This window comes from Dreissena polymorpha, chromosome 10, assembly GCF_020536995.1.
Source record: "Dreissena polymorpha isolate Duluth1 chromosome 10, UMN_Dpol_1.0, whole genome shotgun sequence".
Lineage (NCBI taxonomy): Eukaryota > Metazoa > Mollusca > Bivalvia > Myida > Dreissenidae > Dreissena > Dreissena polymorpha.
Genome location: NC_068364.1, coordinates 48,610,440 through 48,625,914, shown reverse-complemented (window position 1 = coordinate 48,625,914; position 15,475 = coordinate 48,610,440). Strand labels below are relative to the sequence as shown.

Below are 15,475 nucleotides of genomic sequence, written 5' to 3'. Positions count from 1 at the left end.
CCAGTTGCCATTTACAAGGCTAAATGCAGCCTTCAAACAGTGTTTCTTTTCATTTTATGTTTTAATCTTAATTTAATTTTATCTTGTCCATGATTGATGAACGTTTTTGATCGTGCAGATGGAAATATTTTTTTAATGTCGCAATCACCGATACGCTTACTAGCCGCAAGCGTCTAGCGAACCATAGCTCTTATCAGAGTAGCTTCCCTTGAATCTTACAACAACAACAATGGCGGCCAAATGTGTTTATGCAATTATTTAACACTTTAATTGTTAAATTTAAGCAAGATTTTGATATTGAAAATGGGAATCTTGATTATAGAAAGTAATTATCTCTCAAAACTTAAAGGATTTATGGAAAAACAGGTTTGAAAAATCTGAAATTTCTACTCGCGGAAAATTGCAAGCTGTATTCTTTTCAAATCACTATCTTTTAATCTCTCTGGCATTTTGCAAGTATGCAAGCTAAGTTTTGGTCCCTGTGCCGGTATTATAGCTGAAATAGATCAGTTTGAGGTTTATTTCAGTTTAAACCTATTTATTCTAGCTTGATTGCAGCAAAAGCCTACTACTTATTGAAATGCTCTCAAGTCCGTTTGCTGGGTAGACACAGTACATAGGTTTCTAAAGAGAAGATAAATGATAAAGAACACGCCCAAAGATGGGATCACATCAGTTTCCTCCCTGTCATTATTTGTGTCTTGTTCTGACAAAACTGGGACTAATGCATGTGCGTAAAGTGCCGTCCCAGATTAGCCTATGCAGTCCGCACAGGCTAATCAGGGACAACACTTTCTGCTTAAACTTGATTTTCGGTAAGAAGGGACTTCCTTGAAACTAAAAATAACATAAAAGCAGAAAGTGTCGTCCCTGATTAGCCTGTGCGGACTGCACAGGCTAATCTGGGACGACACTTTACGCACATGCATTATGCCCAGTTTTCTCAGAACAAGACACATTTGCACACCATATTCAGTACGTCACAAGGCCATGTTTTTATGTTTGGTGTATATTTGTTGAGACACTCATTAATACTGGTTCGGTATGTGTTATAATGTGGCTTTGTATATTTTTTATTTTACATTTTTGGGTTAGTGTTAATGCTGTTTGTTTTTGTTTCTCAATAGTGACACAGGTGATGAGGGTAAGGCTATTAAATGAGTGTATATAATCAAGAAATTACAGATTCATTATTGTTTAAAAAAGAATTATGTCTAACACTCATTTTTAATGTACTTTAACACTAATATATGTGTTATTTATAACAGAGTGATTATTGTTCGCACACATTCTCATCATTGTTCACAAAATGCTTTAAATTGTTGAACATTTTTCAATGTAGCCAGGTCACTATAACAGTGCTTTATGTAGTTCTGGATATCATCAGGTCTCATATAGTCATAATGTGCTATAACCCAAAATACTTCACAGGTTTGTGATCATGACGTTTCAATGACACTTTGCAACGTCAAATAATCCCGTAGCCGCAAATATTGCCAATTTAACCGCGTGTCATGTAGCGAGGAATATTAAATGGTCAACATATCATTGTGTAATGTAACGCCTAATATCATCATGTCAAATGAATATAGTGTAATTTACCCCAGAATATCACCAAGCTTTATGATCGCCATATGAACTTATCATAATTAAATGTAACTCAGAAAATCACCAAATCACATAGTCATACTGTTGTATAATCTTAATATCACCAAGTAACAAGATGGCTATGTTGTGTTACCATGAATATTGCCAAGGGGCAAGATCATAGTGTAACGTAACTTTTAAAATATTCAGGTAACAGAAAGGACAACTCCCATGATAACAGATTGGACCTGAATATTTCTCAAATCACACGATGATAGTATATGATTACCATGATCATAATTTGATCATAACCTGCTTTTCTTAACACCAAATATCACCAAATCACACAATCATACTGAACTTTAATCCGGATATCAACAAGTAACAATATCATTTTGCTATATAACCCTGAGTATTGCCTGGTGGCAATATCATAGTGTTATGTTACCCTGACTATCACTGGATCATAGTCTATTCTAACCTTGGAAATTATTAGATCACAGAATAGACATTAAGCTTCATGATACATGATTGGAACTGAACATTTCCCAAATCACATGATCATAGTGTAGGATAACCATGATCATAATGTAACATAACCTTTTTAATGTAACCTAGGGATACTAGTGTCAAATAACCTTGAGGTCATTGTATAATATAACCCTTATACATTGCCAGGTCACAGAATTGTTGACAACTGAGTTATCAGCAAGCGCATGATTTGGCCTGTTTATTTCATAGATTACATGATTAAAACATTATCCTAAGATCTTAGTGTAATATAACCCTGAGATCATAGTGTAACATAACACCAAATATCGCCAGGTCACAGAATGGACGACCTCCAGGGTATACGCAAGCACAAGATTGGTCGCAAGAAGCACAAGACATCGGGCAGCATAAAGGTGTACGGAGGGAAGTCAGACAAGCCTCGCAGGAAATACCACCAGCCTAAGAAGAAGTTTGATCACACGCCACACGAGGTGGGTAACCAACAGTTCTACTTTAGAGACTTTGAGAGGTTATTAGTTACACGGCTTCTAATTGACCCTGTCATGTATGGTACAGGATCAGTAAATTGATATCGGGTAAGAGCGCAGCTCAAGCCCAAATAATTTACTTCCCTGTATCTTACAGTGCAGGGTTAGTGAGAAACTGTGTAACAATTTTATCTTATAGAGTACCCATCATAATTCATCATCAAAATAATAACAGAAGAAAAGTTTGCTATTCTTTATTATGTAACATAGTATGGTTTACATCCATCATATCGTTTAATTTTAATTATCTAATATGAATAGCTACTCCCACCTTATATGGAACGATACATGTTGAGCATGTAACCTGGCTGAGCCAATCAAAAATTAGTATTTTGTATGATATTTTTTTATGGTGATCAGATAATTAGCACATTTCATATTTGGGATTTTTTTTTTACATCAGCAATCTTGTACATTTTGTTTTGTATAAAAAAGGAGCACTGAATAAAGATAAACACAATTGTTCAGCCTAATCAGGATTAACATGTTGATTGATGTCCTTTTGGCTAAAAAAAAGTGTTGCAATATGTTAACGCGAGATTATACGATTTTGTCAAAAATTTATGAATTTATATAAAATGTGTAAAAGAACTTATTATACATATATTTCAATTAAATTAAAATAAAAGTTAAGAAGAACGTGCGTCGAAAAGTGCGAAATAAGCCAGATATTTTATTTCGAAATCGAAAAAGGCTGTACAGTCGAATTCGCCAGCATGTATATCATGCATGTACAATGTGAATCTAAATTTAGTTTAACGGTTTATTTTAAACTTCTGCAGCGATATATATTCATACGACACACAAACACTAACTCCTATCCTAATAAAAAGACGAATGCTTCGGTTATTGTAGGAAAATATGTACGAAATATCTTCGTCACAATCGGCTTTGGGGGCTGATTTGGCTGTGCTGCATTTTATGAAATACTTCCTCCATGTATAATTGTTCTTGCCTCTTTTGTGTTATTGTAACAAACTTGTATTAATATATTACAATTTAACTTTTATAAAAATCATATAATCTTGCTTTAACATATTGTATGATCAGTTAACCAGTTATTTTTCCAGTAGATAACTTGTACCTTGTTTTAATGCATTTTTGTGTGGTTCATACAAAATAAATTTAAAGACCTAAATACACTGTAACTCCAATATAACGCGCTCCGTTATAACGCTGAATCCAATATAACGCGGAGGGTGCTTGGATCCCATTTTTTCTCCAACCTTCCATTAGATTTCTGATTCAAATCCGTATTATGCAACTTCATGTATTTTCAGACAATTTAAAGATGGCGGCAATCACATGTTGATTGCTTTATTCAACCCTCCATTGAACCGATTATAATCGCCTCGAGGTTAAACAACACCGACAGCTAATTGGTGTTAATCTGTTGAGTAATGTCAATAAAGGTGTGAAAAACTCGCGTGTCAGTGTTTATTACATGTATTCCTCATCAGAGCGGTTCAGTGCGATAATTTCCATAAGTTAAAAGCAAGCGGGATAGTTATAGAATTAAAGTAATTCAAAACGATTGAAACATTCTTACTTTGATTTGGTTGCAGTTTGACTATGTTAAATGAGCGGCTGTGAAATATACTGCCTACAGTATAAAACAACTTTTTCTGTCATTAAATTATCATTCTAGTATTATGTCATTTAATCTTTCAGTTCGTGTATAAAAAATTAAATAATGCAGACGATTTAGTTACATGCGAACGCAGTGTACTGGTAATTGTTAACAGAGTTTCACTTTCATTTTCGCGCGGTATCAGAAAGTCCCCGGGAAACACGTTTTTTGCATGCGTATGACGCAATAAAATAATTTTTTGTACATGAGTCGTATTGCATTCAATCTAAATTTAAAGTCGCTCGTCCAATGAAAGCTCTGTCCCATAATGCACTGTACTCTTAACACTTCTGAAAATGGCATATATGCGTACGGTTGTATTTACGAATTTCTTAAACATTATATCGTCATTAATGTTTAAGATTATTATTTTTTAAGTGATGTTGCAATTTTATTGGATTATCGGATAAATGTGCACATAAGAAAAGCGGTATGTATACTGTTATCGATACGATTCGGTTTATATGCATGTATTTGCGTCAACACAGCATGGCAATATACATGACCTATTTTAGGCTATTCTATACCTGTTTTTTTTTTATAGCGCCCTGCAGTAAATGAGCTCAAAACCTATAACGCGGATCCGTTATAACGCTGTTTCGCGGCTTGGACCCCATTGACCGCGCTATATTGGAGTTACAGTGTATACTGATAATTGACCTTGTCATATTTCTTTGCTGAAATTGTTACCAATCATTTAATGTTTTCATTGCTACCTAAACAGTTTATCTTATTTACATCATCAACGATGGCCACCATCTTAGGCAAGTTTTAATGAAGAAAAATATATTAAATGATTTAAGACATTACAACACCTATAAAGGTTTTGAAGGGACTCCACGGGCGTTAAAGTGCGTATCTGAGTGGTAAAGGGTTAAAACTTACTGCAGGTGTTCACTGAGTGGTAAAGGGTTAAAACTTACTGCAGGTGTTCACTGAGTGGTAAAGGGTTAAAACTTACTGCAGGTGTTCACTGAGTGGTAAAGGGTTAAAACTTACTGCAGGTGTTCACTTTGTGGTAAAGGGATAAAACTTACAGCAGGTGTTTGCTTTGTGGTAAAGGGTTAAAACTTACTGCAGGTGTTCACTTTGTGGTAAAGGGATAAAACTTACTGCAGGTGTTCGCTTTGTGGTAAAGGGGTAAAACGTACTGAAGGTGGTGGTTTGCCATTTAATGATGCTTAGCAAATTTAACATGAATTATTACTTACTGCAGGTGTTTGTGGAGCTAGATGAGCTGTTTGTGCAGGACAACCATGAGATAGAGTGGCGGGAAAAGGCTCGCTGGATCAAGTTTGAGGAGGACGTAGAGGAGGGGGCAGAACGCTGGGGTAAACCTCACGTGGCCTCTCTGTCCTTCCACAGCCTGCTGGAGCTACGCAAAGGGCTTGAGAGTGGTACGTCTTTTACACTGTCCTGTTTATAGTGTAGAATGCTGGGTTAAACCTCACGTGCTAGGTTCTCTTATATTTGAGGGACTCAATTGCTAGACCTTGAAGCCAAGGACCTGATACGCATTTTTCACAGAATTATAGAGGACATGGTTATCCATCCTCAATGTTTGGTCTCTTATATTTCAGGAACTCTATTGCTTGGTTCTCTTATATTTCAGGGACTCTATTGCTTGGTTCTCTAATATTTCAGGGACTCTATTGCTGGATCTTGAAGCCACAGACCTGAAAGGCATTGCTCACAGAATTATAGAGGACATGGTCATCCATCCTCAATGTTTGTGTCTCTTATATTTCAGGAACTCTATTGCCTTGAAGCCACAGACCTGATAGGCATTGCTCACAGAATTATAGAGGACATGGTCATCCATCCTCAATGTTTGGTTCTCTTATATTTCAGGAACTCTATTGCTTGACCTTGAAGCCACGGACCTGATTGGCATTGCTCATAGAATTGTAGAGGACATGGTCATCCATGACCAGATAACAACAGACTGCAAAGGTCAAGTCATGAGGACTATCCTGACCAAGCATAAGTAAGAACTGGAAACTGTAAACAATGTCCACTGGCCCCATCCTGACAAAGCATGAGTAAGAACTGGAAACTGTAAAACATTGTCCACTAGCCCCATCCTGACAAAGCATGAGTAAGAATCGTAAACTGTAAACATTGTCCACTGGCCCCATCCTGACCAATCATAAGTAAGAACTGGAAACTGTAAACATTGTCCACTGGCCCCATCTTGACCATGCATAAGTAAGAACTGGAAACTGTAAAACATTGTCCACTGGCCCCATCCTGACCAAGCATAAGTAAGAACTGGAAACTGTAAAACATTGTTCACTTGCCACATGGCTTCAAACTTTTGTTTGCTCAGTTTTTATACTTTATTTACAACTTTTTAACAATTAACATTGACAATTGACGAGTTCAAGTCATGGTGATTTGAACATCTTATCTTCTCATCCTGACAATAGAAAATCTCAAGATTTAAATTTAAGTCTCAAATATTAATACAAAAATGAAGTGTTAAGTTTTCAAGCATTCAATTGGTTAGTTTTAAAAGAGAAGACAAGATTTGTAATTTAGAATATATTAAAAAAATACAACTTAAGTGTTTTCAGGATTAATATTATGTTGTACTTCCTATTTCACCCCAAAGCACATTGTGTTTTTCTTTAAATTGTTGCTTTTTATTAATTTTGCGCTGTTTACCCATTTTGAGCAATTCCTACCCAGCTGTTAAGCACTGCATTTCCTTAAAAGCTTTATCAATTTAATACAGTGTATTTGATCAGTTGATTTCTCTATCAGCCATTTGCCTGGATTATTATTATAATTATAAATAGTTTCTTGACATTTTGGTGCATTTTTCTGCATTATGGGATTATTATTGAAAGTAGAGCTTTAAAATAATGGCTGCATGAGCTTTATTTATGATGTGCCATCTGTTCATTCCTTCTGTTCTCATAGTCTTTGATTCTACCTCTCCAACATTCAAGAAACATAAAAGGCCATCCAGGTTTTTTTTTGGCCCGATTTTATAGCCGAAATTCGGCTATGTTCCCAATCCCAAAAAGTATACTTTTTTCCCAAAATGTGGCAAAAAATTCCCAATTTACAAAAAAAAAAGTGTCTCATGTGAATTTTATCTCAATTTTAATTCAATTACCTAAAACAAAGTATTATTTGATTTTGTTTTTTTAATTTGAATGATTATAAAGAGTTATATCAAATTAAGTATTTCCCTTATCTGTGGACTTTTTGTGTGGAAAAAAAGGCTAATGAATTTATTTTCCCAATTTCATGAAAATGCCGATAAAATTCCCAATTCCAAAGATATGGGCTATCTTCCCAAAAAGTGGAGAAAAAAAAACCTGCCATCATTAAGTGCACTGAAAAAACTGCTCTTCTTTTGGTTTTATTGAGCATGAACAATTATTTTCATTTTAAGTCACAATATATTCTAAATATTTAAAGTATTGGTCATTGTATTGTGCACTTAAAAAAATCCGTTGGTTTTATTTATCATCATTTACTGTCATTCTAAGGCTAAAAATATTTCAACCATAAAAGGTTCAAACTGCTATGAATTAGTGTCCAATAACTTTAAATTTAGTATCCAATTATTGTTAAATAAGTGTCCAATGACTATGAATTGTTGTCTAATTGCTATTAATTAGTGTTCAATTAGAAGGAATTCGTTTTTTATTCTCTTTTGATTAGGTGTCCAAATACTATGAATGAATGATAGTCCATTTATTATGAATTAGTGACCTTTTACTATGAATTAGTGTCCGATTTCTATGAATAAGTCTCCATTCACTATGATTTAGTGCCCTATTACTATGATTTAGTGTCCTATTACTATGATTTAGTGTCCTATTACTATGATTTAGTGCCCTATTACTATGATTTAGTGTCCTATTACTATGATTTAGGGCCCTATTACTGTGATTTAGTGTCCTATTACTATGAATTAGTGGCCAACTCTAAAAATTAGTGTCCAATTATAAAAATTAGTGTCAATTACTCTAAATTGATATCCAATTACTTTGAGTTAGTGTCCAATAACTATGAACAAGTGTCCAATCACTTTGAATTTATATCAAATTAGTGCCCAATTACTAAGAGTTAGTGTCCACTTACTATTTACATTTTGTCTTTATTAGCATTATCAAACTAGACTTCAAGATTATTATTTTTTTAATATTTCAAATGAATAGCTCAACTGTCATTGACTGGCATCAAATGATACCTAACTGTTGTAGTTCAATATATAGAAATGACTTGTTATACTATAGGACTTGTTCTGAAAAATAAAGTTAAAGGCATTCATGTATTTATGCAATATACTGTTAACAGCATAATTCTTGTTCACACAAATGACTATTTTGCAGCATAATTCTTGTTCACACAAATGACTATTTTGCAGCATAATTCTTGTTCACACAAATGACTATTTTGCAGCATAATTCTTGTTCACACAAATGACTATTTTGCAGCATAATTCTTGTTCACACAAATGACTATTTTGCAGCATAATTCTTGTTCACACAAATGACAAACAACTTTTTTAAACATATTAAAGGAACAAGTTTCAGTTGCAAGAACTGAAAATTGTAGACACTTGCTTAATGTTTTTGTTTAAAAAAATATTAAAGGTTATGCATTTATTTTATAGATTTTAATTGGCTGTATAATCTCTAATTTTATGTTAGTATATCCGTAAGCATTAACTGTTAAATAGTAACTTGCTTTCATTTAACTTTAACTGCTTACAATTTTTATGACCCCCTTCGAAGAAGAGGTGTTATATTGTTTTGCACATGTCGGTCGGTCCGTCGGTCGGTCTGTCCACCAGATGGTTTCCGGATGATAACTCAAGAACACTTAGGCTTAGGATCATGAAACTTCAAAGGTACATTGATCATGACTGGCAGATGACCCATATTGATTTTCAGGTCACTAGGTCAAAGGTCAAGGTCACAGTGACTCGACACAGTAAAATGGTTTCCGGATGATAACTCAAGAACGCTTATGCCTAGGATCATGAAACTTCATAGGTACATAGATCATGACTCGCAGATGACCCCTATCGATTTTCAGGTCACTAGTTCAAAGGTCAAGGTCACGGTGATTTGACACAGTAAAATGGTTTCCGGATGATAACTCAAGAAAGCTTACTCCTAGGATCATGAAACTTCATAGGTACATTGATCATGACTCGCAGATGACCCCTTTTGATTTTCAGGTCACTTGGTCAAAGGTCAAGGTCACAATGACAAAAAACGTATTCACACAATGGCTGCCACTATAACTGACAGCCCATATGGGGGGGGCATGCATGTTTTACAAACAGCCCTTGTTAACTTTTAATTTTGAGTTTAATTTTTCCGCGTGGCCTTTCTGACATATCTATATCATGATATTTTTATAACATTTAACTTCAGTAGTCATGCCCCTGCTTGTTGTGAATGTTGTAGTGTCATCATGATGTTGTATTCATCACTTAATGGATGTGTTTTACAGATTCGTTTCATCGGATACTACAGTAAAATCGCTGTTGACGCGCCAAAAATCCTCCATGGATTTGTTGGCGATGGATGAAAGGTTGTAGTTAAGGGGACTTTATTATGTTCAACTTTAACAAAGCTGTTTGTAACTAAGAGGCAGTTACTGCATGTTTTAAGTCAGTTTATTTGAGTTTGGGAATTCAAAACTGTAGATTTGGACAGCAAATTTTAATCATTTTGTTAAAATTATTTTAAAAGTATTGACCAAAAATGTGCCTATTTTGTGCATTTTTCTTTTTTTTTTTCATAACTTTGTTTCAAGAGCAGTGCAATTGAATTATATAGTGCATGCAGTTTGGAGACCAAGTATTAATTCTTTAACATATCACATACTTAGTCATCCCAAAATGCATGTCTAACCCTACCCACTCTTAGGAAACTCACATAGATATAGAAAAAATAGGGTGTCCATTTTTTGTCAAGAATAGGCCAAATAACAAAAATCAGTGTTTTGGGGGCAACCAGACCATAGTACATATGAAAACTGAGATGTTGTTGTTTAACCCTTTCAGTGCGGGAACCAAATTTTGAAGGCCTTTGCAAACTGTTTGGATCCAGATGAGACGCCACAGAACGTGGCGTCGCATCAGGATCCAAACTGTTTGCTCTTCTGATAATATTCTTTGAAAAAAATCAAAGAAAATGCTAATTTTAGAAATTCAGCAGACGAAATTTTAGCAGACGACAAATTTCCCAGCATGCAAAGGGTTAAAGTGACATTATTCTCTTTTTTTGTCAGATTAACCATTTACCACGTAAATAATGTTCTTTGACCTTTTACCACTTAGGTATGTACTCATAAAGTTAAATTTAATTAAAGACCTTTCTTACTAGCTTCAATATCTGAAAGCTTCATTTCCAACCCTTAGAAACTGATGAGCAGCAAACGGCATAAAACCTGAACAGACTGCGAGTTACTCCCAGGCTGTTCTGGTTTTATGCTGTCTGCACATAGCAATTTTCACTTTGCTTCTGAGTGGGAAAGGGTAAAAGATGAGTTTGATGAAAATTTGTCTCCAAACAAAAAGCAAAACAAATATAGGCCCATCCTTATTTTAATAAAACAGTTGCCTTAAACACCCAATTTATAATGTTTGGCCTTATCTGAAAATGTTAACCCTTTATGAAGAGTTAATGCATGTGCATGGGAAAAGGCAGTAGTTTAACTAATTTTTTGTGTTCACTGCATTTGTTCAGCCTAATTGTTTAAACTTTAAAAGAGTGTAAAATCCATACCAAAGGTCGTGCATTGAACTTGCTAGCCTTGTATCTGCATTGTATCAGTTTAAGTTGATTTATATCGTAATTGAAATGAATGCTAAAAATAAAAAATGATTACTACAGTACGGAACAAGAGTTATCCCCAAAAAAACTTGCTCTCTCCACATGGATTTTGTCTGCTAGCGAGTGCTTCCGTGGCGGGGAAGGTGTACTCGCTAAAACACTGGCTGAGTTACTCGCAAGCTGTTCTGGTTTTATGCTGTTTGCATATACTGTAGCCATTTTTAATTTGCTTCTGAGCCTAAAAGGGTTAATATATTTTTGCAAGCTTGAATCCAAACTATATAAAGAAAAACTCATTCAATTTCAAGTTTTCACCAGTATGGTCCTTAATTAAAGCAGCCTGCATACTAATTTGCTCTTTGCTACCTCTTGCATGTTTTGCTTTAGAACGTAACTATGTTCTCTGGCTGTCCACCAGGTTTGAGTCTCTGTTGTAGCAAGTGTGCGCAGGCTTACCAGCATTTTCTCAGTTTTCCTAGGTGCCTGATTCTGACCGTGTTGCAGTGATAAGTGCTGGATATCAAATTAAATCTGCCAAAAAGTGTGCATGCTGCTTTAACCATTTGCATGCTGGGAAATTTGTCTTCTGCTAAAATGTCGTTTGCTGAATTTCTAAAATTAGCATTTTCTTCGTTTTTTTTCAAAGAATACTATCAGAATAGCAAACAGTTTGGATCCAGATGAGACGCCACGTTCTGTGGCGTCTCATCTGGATCCAAACTGTTTGCAAAGGCCTTCAAAATTCGGTTCCCGCACTGAAAGGGTTAAGGTCACCTGAGTACACAGTGCTTATGAGTGATGTATTCTGGTAGATCACTGTCCATCTTTGTTTTCTGTCAATATTATCAAACATGAAACAAAAATCAATTTTTACGTATATTTTAAACAAATAATCGCACGAGTTTCACAATATAATATACACAGAGAGGATGTCAAAGTCAGTATATCTCTGTATAGTTACTGTAATCAAGATTTTTTTTTTCAAGCATGCTTTATACATTGTACATGGATTTGTATTTGTATTTATGGACAGTTTATGCTCCTCTAAACAAAGAAAAGGGATGTATTCTGGATTCATTATGGTCTGTCTGTCTGTCTGTCTGTCTGTCTGTCTGTCTGTCTGTCTGTCTGTCTGTCTGTCTGTCTGTCTGTCTGTCTGTCTGTCTGTCTGTCCGTCGGTCCGTCAGTCCCGCTTTCTGTCCCACTGTCTGTCTTGTCTACCGGCTGTCAACCTGTCGGTCCTGCAGAGATGCATCTTTCCTAAGAATTTCTACTACACTTCAATGAACAACTTTCAAGCTGAAAAAAATTGTTCCTTATGATATTAGATTGTGCATGTGAAATTGTTAATATTCTGCTAAAAAAATCAAAATGTATGCTCCTTGTTTCGACTCACTATTGTTACTATAGACTTTATTAGAAAAAATATAACACATCTCTGAAACTAAACCTTCCAGATGTGATTTATTTGTTATTGAACATTATATAGTTGCTCTTTACTTAGTTTGATGGGGTCATGATCATGTGGTCTATAGTTTATATAGACTTACATAGCAAAATACCTTAAAAAATCTCTTCCCCATAAACCACAAGGCCAGATCTTTTATTATTTTGTATATAAAATTGTGATGGGGTTCACTAAACACTTTATGAGCCAACCTGAACAAAACGTACTCATGTAAAGGTTCTGTGTAGCCAATGGTCTGTTGTTAGTCGTCCATTTTCAACATTTTCCTTGTGATAACACAAGATGCCACATTTATTGAAAAATCTTATTGAAACCTGATTATAACAATGATCCTAATGACATCTCAGGTCATCTCAAACGTGTGTGGTCAAAAACTAGGTAACTAGGTCAATTTGAAATGTTTGTTTTTTTACCAGCAGTTTTGGTTTTTTCGGGTACCCGTTTGAGCACTAATAATAACCTATGACTGTGACTTGTTCTTATGAGGAAATGGTTCCTATAATAGGAACCATATCCACTGTGATTTTTACAGGTGATTGTGTACATGCGTTGTAATATGGTGGAAAGAAGATGAAACAATAGTGACATTTGTGAATGTTGCAATTATTATTTCCCCTATTGTCTTGCATACGTTTTAATAGGATGTTAAGAATTGGTCTTAACCCATTTATGCCAAGCATCTAGAAAAAGGCCTTGGCAAACAGTTTAGACCCAGATGAGACACCGCATTATGCGGCGTCTGATCAGGGTCTGCACTGTTTGCTTAATGGAATTTCCGTAAGAAATATTCTAAATATAGAAATAAATATACTAGACATCCCTAATTTTGGAAATAAATTGATCAAATTTAGGAGGATGGGAGAGTTCACTAGGGTTAGATTGCACTACCACATATAATATAATAACAGTGGTTTGAACTTCTCTTTTTGCTGGTAACCTTGTTGAAAACCATATCTGTTGTCATCCTGTTGACTAACAATTAACATTTCACATATTCACTTGTCCTATGCCATGCACACTAACTTTGCACCAAAGGTGGTAGTACAGATAAAACTGCGATTACTTGAGGATCGAGTACGTTTCTCTTTATTTTTATTACATGTCAATACCTTAGACAAACTTACTGTTGTCAAATGATGAACTGTTAGAATAAACTATAACCCTTTCAGTGCGGGAACCGAATTTTAAAGGCCTTTGCAAACAGTTTGGATCCAGATGAGACGCCACAAAACGTGTGAGAATGTGGCGTCTCATCTGGATCCAAACTGTTTGATATTCTGATAGTATTCTTTGAAAAAAAATCGAACAAAATGCTAATTTTAGAAATTCAGCAGATGACATTTTAGCAGACGACAGATTTCCCAGCATGCAAAGGGTTAATAGGGAGAATACTTTGATCACAAGAAATTAAGAAGTCACTTTGCATGCTGGGAAATTTGTCTTCTGCTAAAATGTCGTCTGCTGAATTTCTAAAATTAGCATTTTCTTCGATTTTTTTCAAAGAATACTATCAGAATAGCAAACAGTTTGGATCCTGATGAGACGCCACGTTTTGTGGCGTCTCATCTGGATTCAAACTGTTTGCAAAGGCTATTAAAATTCGGTTCCGGCACTGAAAGGGTTAAGAAGTCACTTTGCATGCATTTTCTATTCTTGGTGGAAAAAGTAACTTTGCTAGCAAGAAATTCTGTTGAACAATTTTAAATTGCATTGATAACTTCTCTACTTTTATGTTTACAGTAATATCTCCCAAGTTTTTTGACACTTAAAATTGAATTGCTATTTTCATGTCCGAAAATTTAGATACGAAGATATTAAAAGAAAACAGGTGTCAAAAAATTTAGAGATAACAAGATGACGGAAAATTATAATTATATTGAAATTAATGCAATATACCAATGTACAATATTTTTCTTGATATTAACTCTTCTTTTTCGGCTTAAAAAAAATAAATACAACATCACAGCTTTGCTAGCTCTTGCCTGAAATGATATAGAACAAAAAAGTAAAAACAGAAAACATTCTGCTTTCCTAATAGGACAATGCTGTTGCAAATGCTGTTTGGTAAATCCATTATTTTCTACCAGTATGCCTGGTTATTTACCCTATTACGAGAATATAATGGTCCATAGCCCTAAGACATGCATCTGCCAGGTTTTATGACCTTGATCCAGTTGTTAAAACCTTTTATAGAAGTGTCACAAGATGAGCGAAAAGTCTGGAAGTCTGTAGAATAGAGGGGTAAAATATACTGTCTAGAAATTAAGTGACATTAATGATGGATGAAAACCCATATATCTGAAAATTAAGAGTCACGAAAAATAATTATTTTTGATAAAAAAAAAGGGTGTCCGAAAACTTTGAGAAATTACGGTAATTTGTTGATGACTTTTTTGTGTGCACTTATTTTGTTCCACGATGGTGAATAACCTTTTTGTGCTTCAACCATTTTAATATTCCTTCATGTATAAATTAACAAAATTGGATGACACAACATTTTTTCTGGTTTTCCCCCCAAAAATTAGAACACAATTGTTAATTAATTCCCATTTTTTGCAGGCATCAAAAAGAGTCGTCACTCATGAAGACACTGTCTCACATAAGTTTGTCACACATCCCCTCGTCATCCAACCTTCAACATCAGGCCTCCCAGAACCACCTTAATGGCAACGGCAACCACCTGAATGGCAACAACCATAGCAACCACCTAACGGTTCCCGGCAGCTCTAGCAACCATCAAACGTCTCACAGAAGCTCCAGCCCCCATGCAGGAAGTGGTATAGCTGGTTCCCTGCAGAGTTTGCTAAATATAGGAAGAAAGAAAAAGGACAAGGAGGGCAAGCAGAAAGAGTCTGGGACAACCGGGGGCCCGGGACGTCTGGAGATGGTGAAAGTGGATGTGGATAATAACATTGTAAGTATAGTGTGTATGTGTCTA

At 35.1% G+C, this 15,475-nt stretch overlaps 1 protein-coding gene across 3 annotated transcripts in view; it reads left to right on the top strand.

Moving 5' to 3' along the window:
- LOC127847525 (anion exchange protein 2-like) overlaps positions 1-15,475 on the top strand; it is a 317,475-nt gene that overhangs the window by 255,576 nt on the left and 46,424 nt on the right. For all 3 annotated transcript variants that reach the window (XM_052379532.1, XM_052379530.1, XM_052379531.1), the window contains 5 exons: positions 2,413-2,570; positions 5,474-5,654; positions 6,109-6,244; positions 9,742-9,822; positions 15,097-15,451. In XM_052379532.1, the coding sequence (XP_052235492.1) occupies positions 2,413-2,570; positions 5,474-5,654; positions 6,109-6,244; positions 9,742-9,822; positions 15,097-15,451 (911 nt within the window). The remainder of the gene's footprint in view (positions 1-2,412; positions 2,571-5,473; positions 5,655-6,108; positions 6,245-9,741; positions 9,823-15,096; positions 15,452-15,475) is intronic.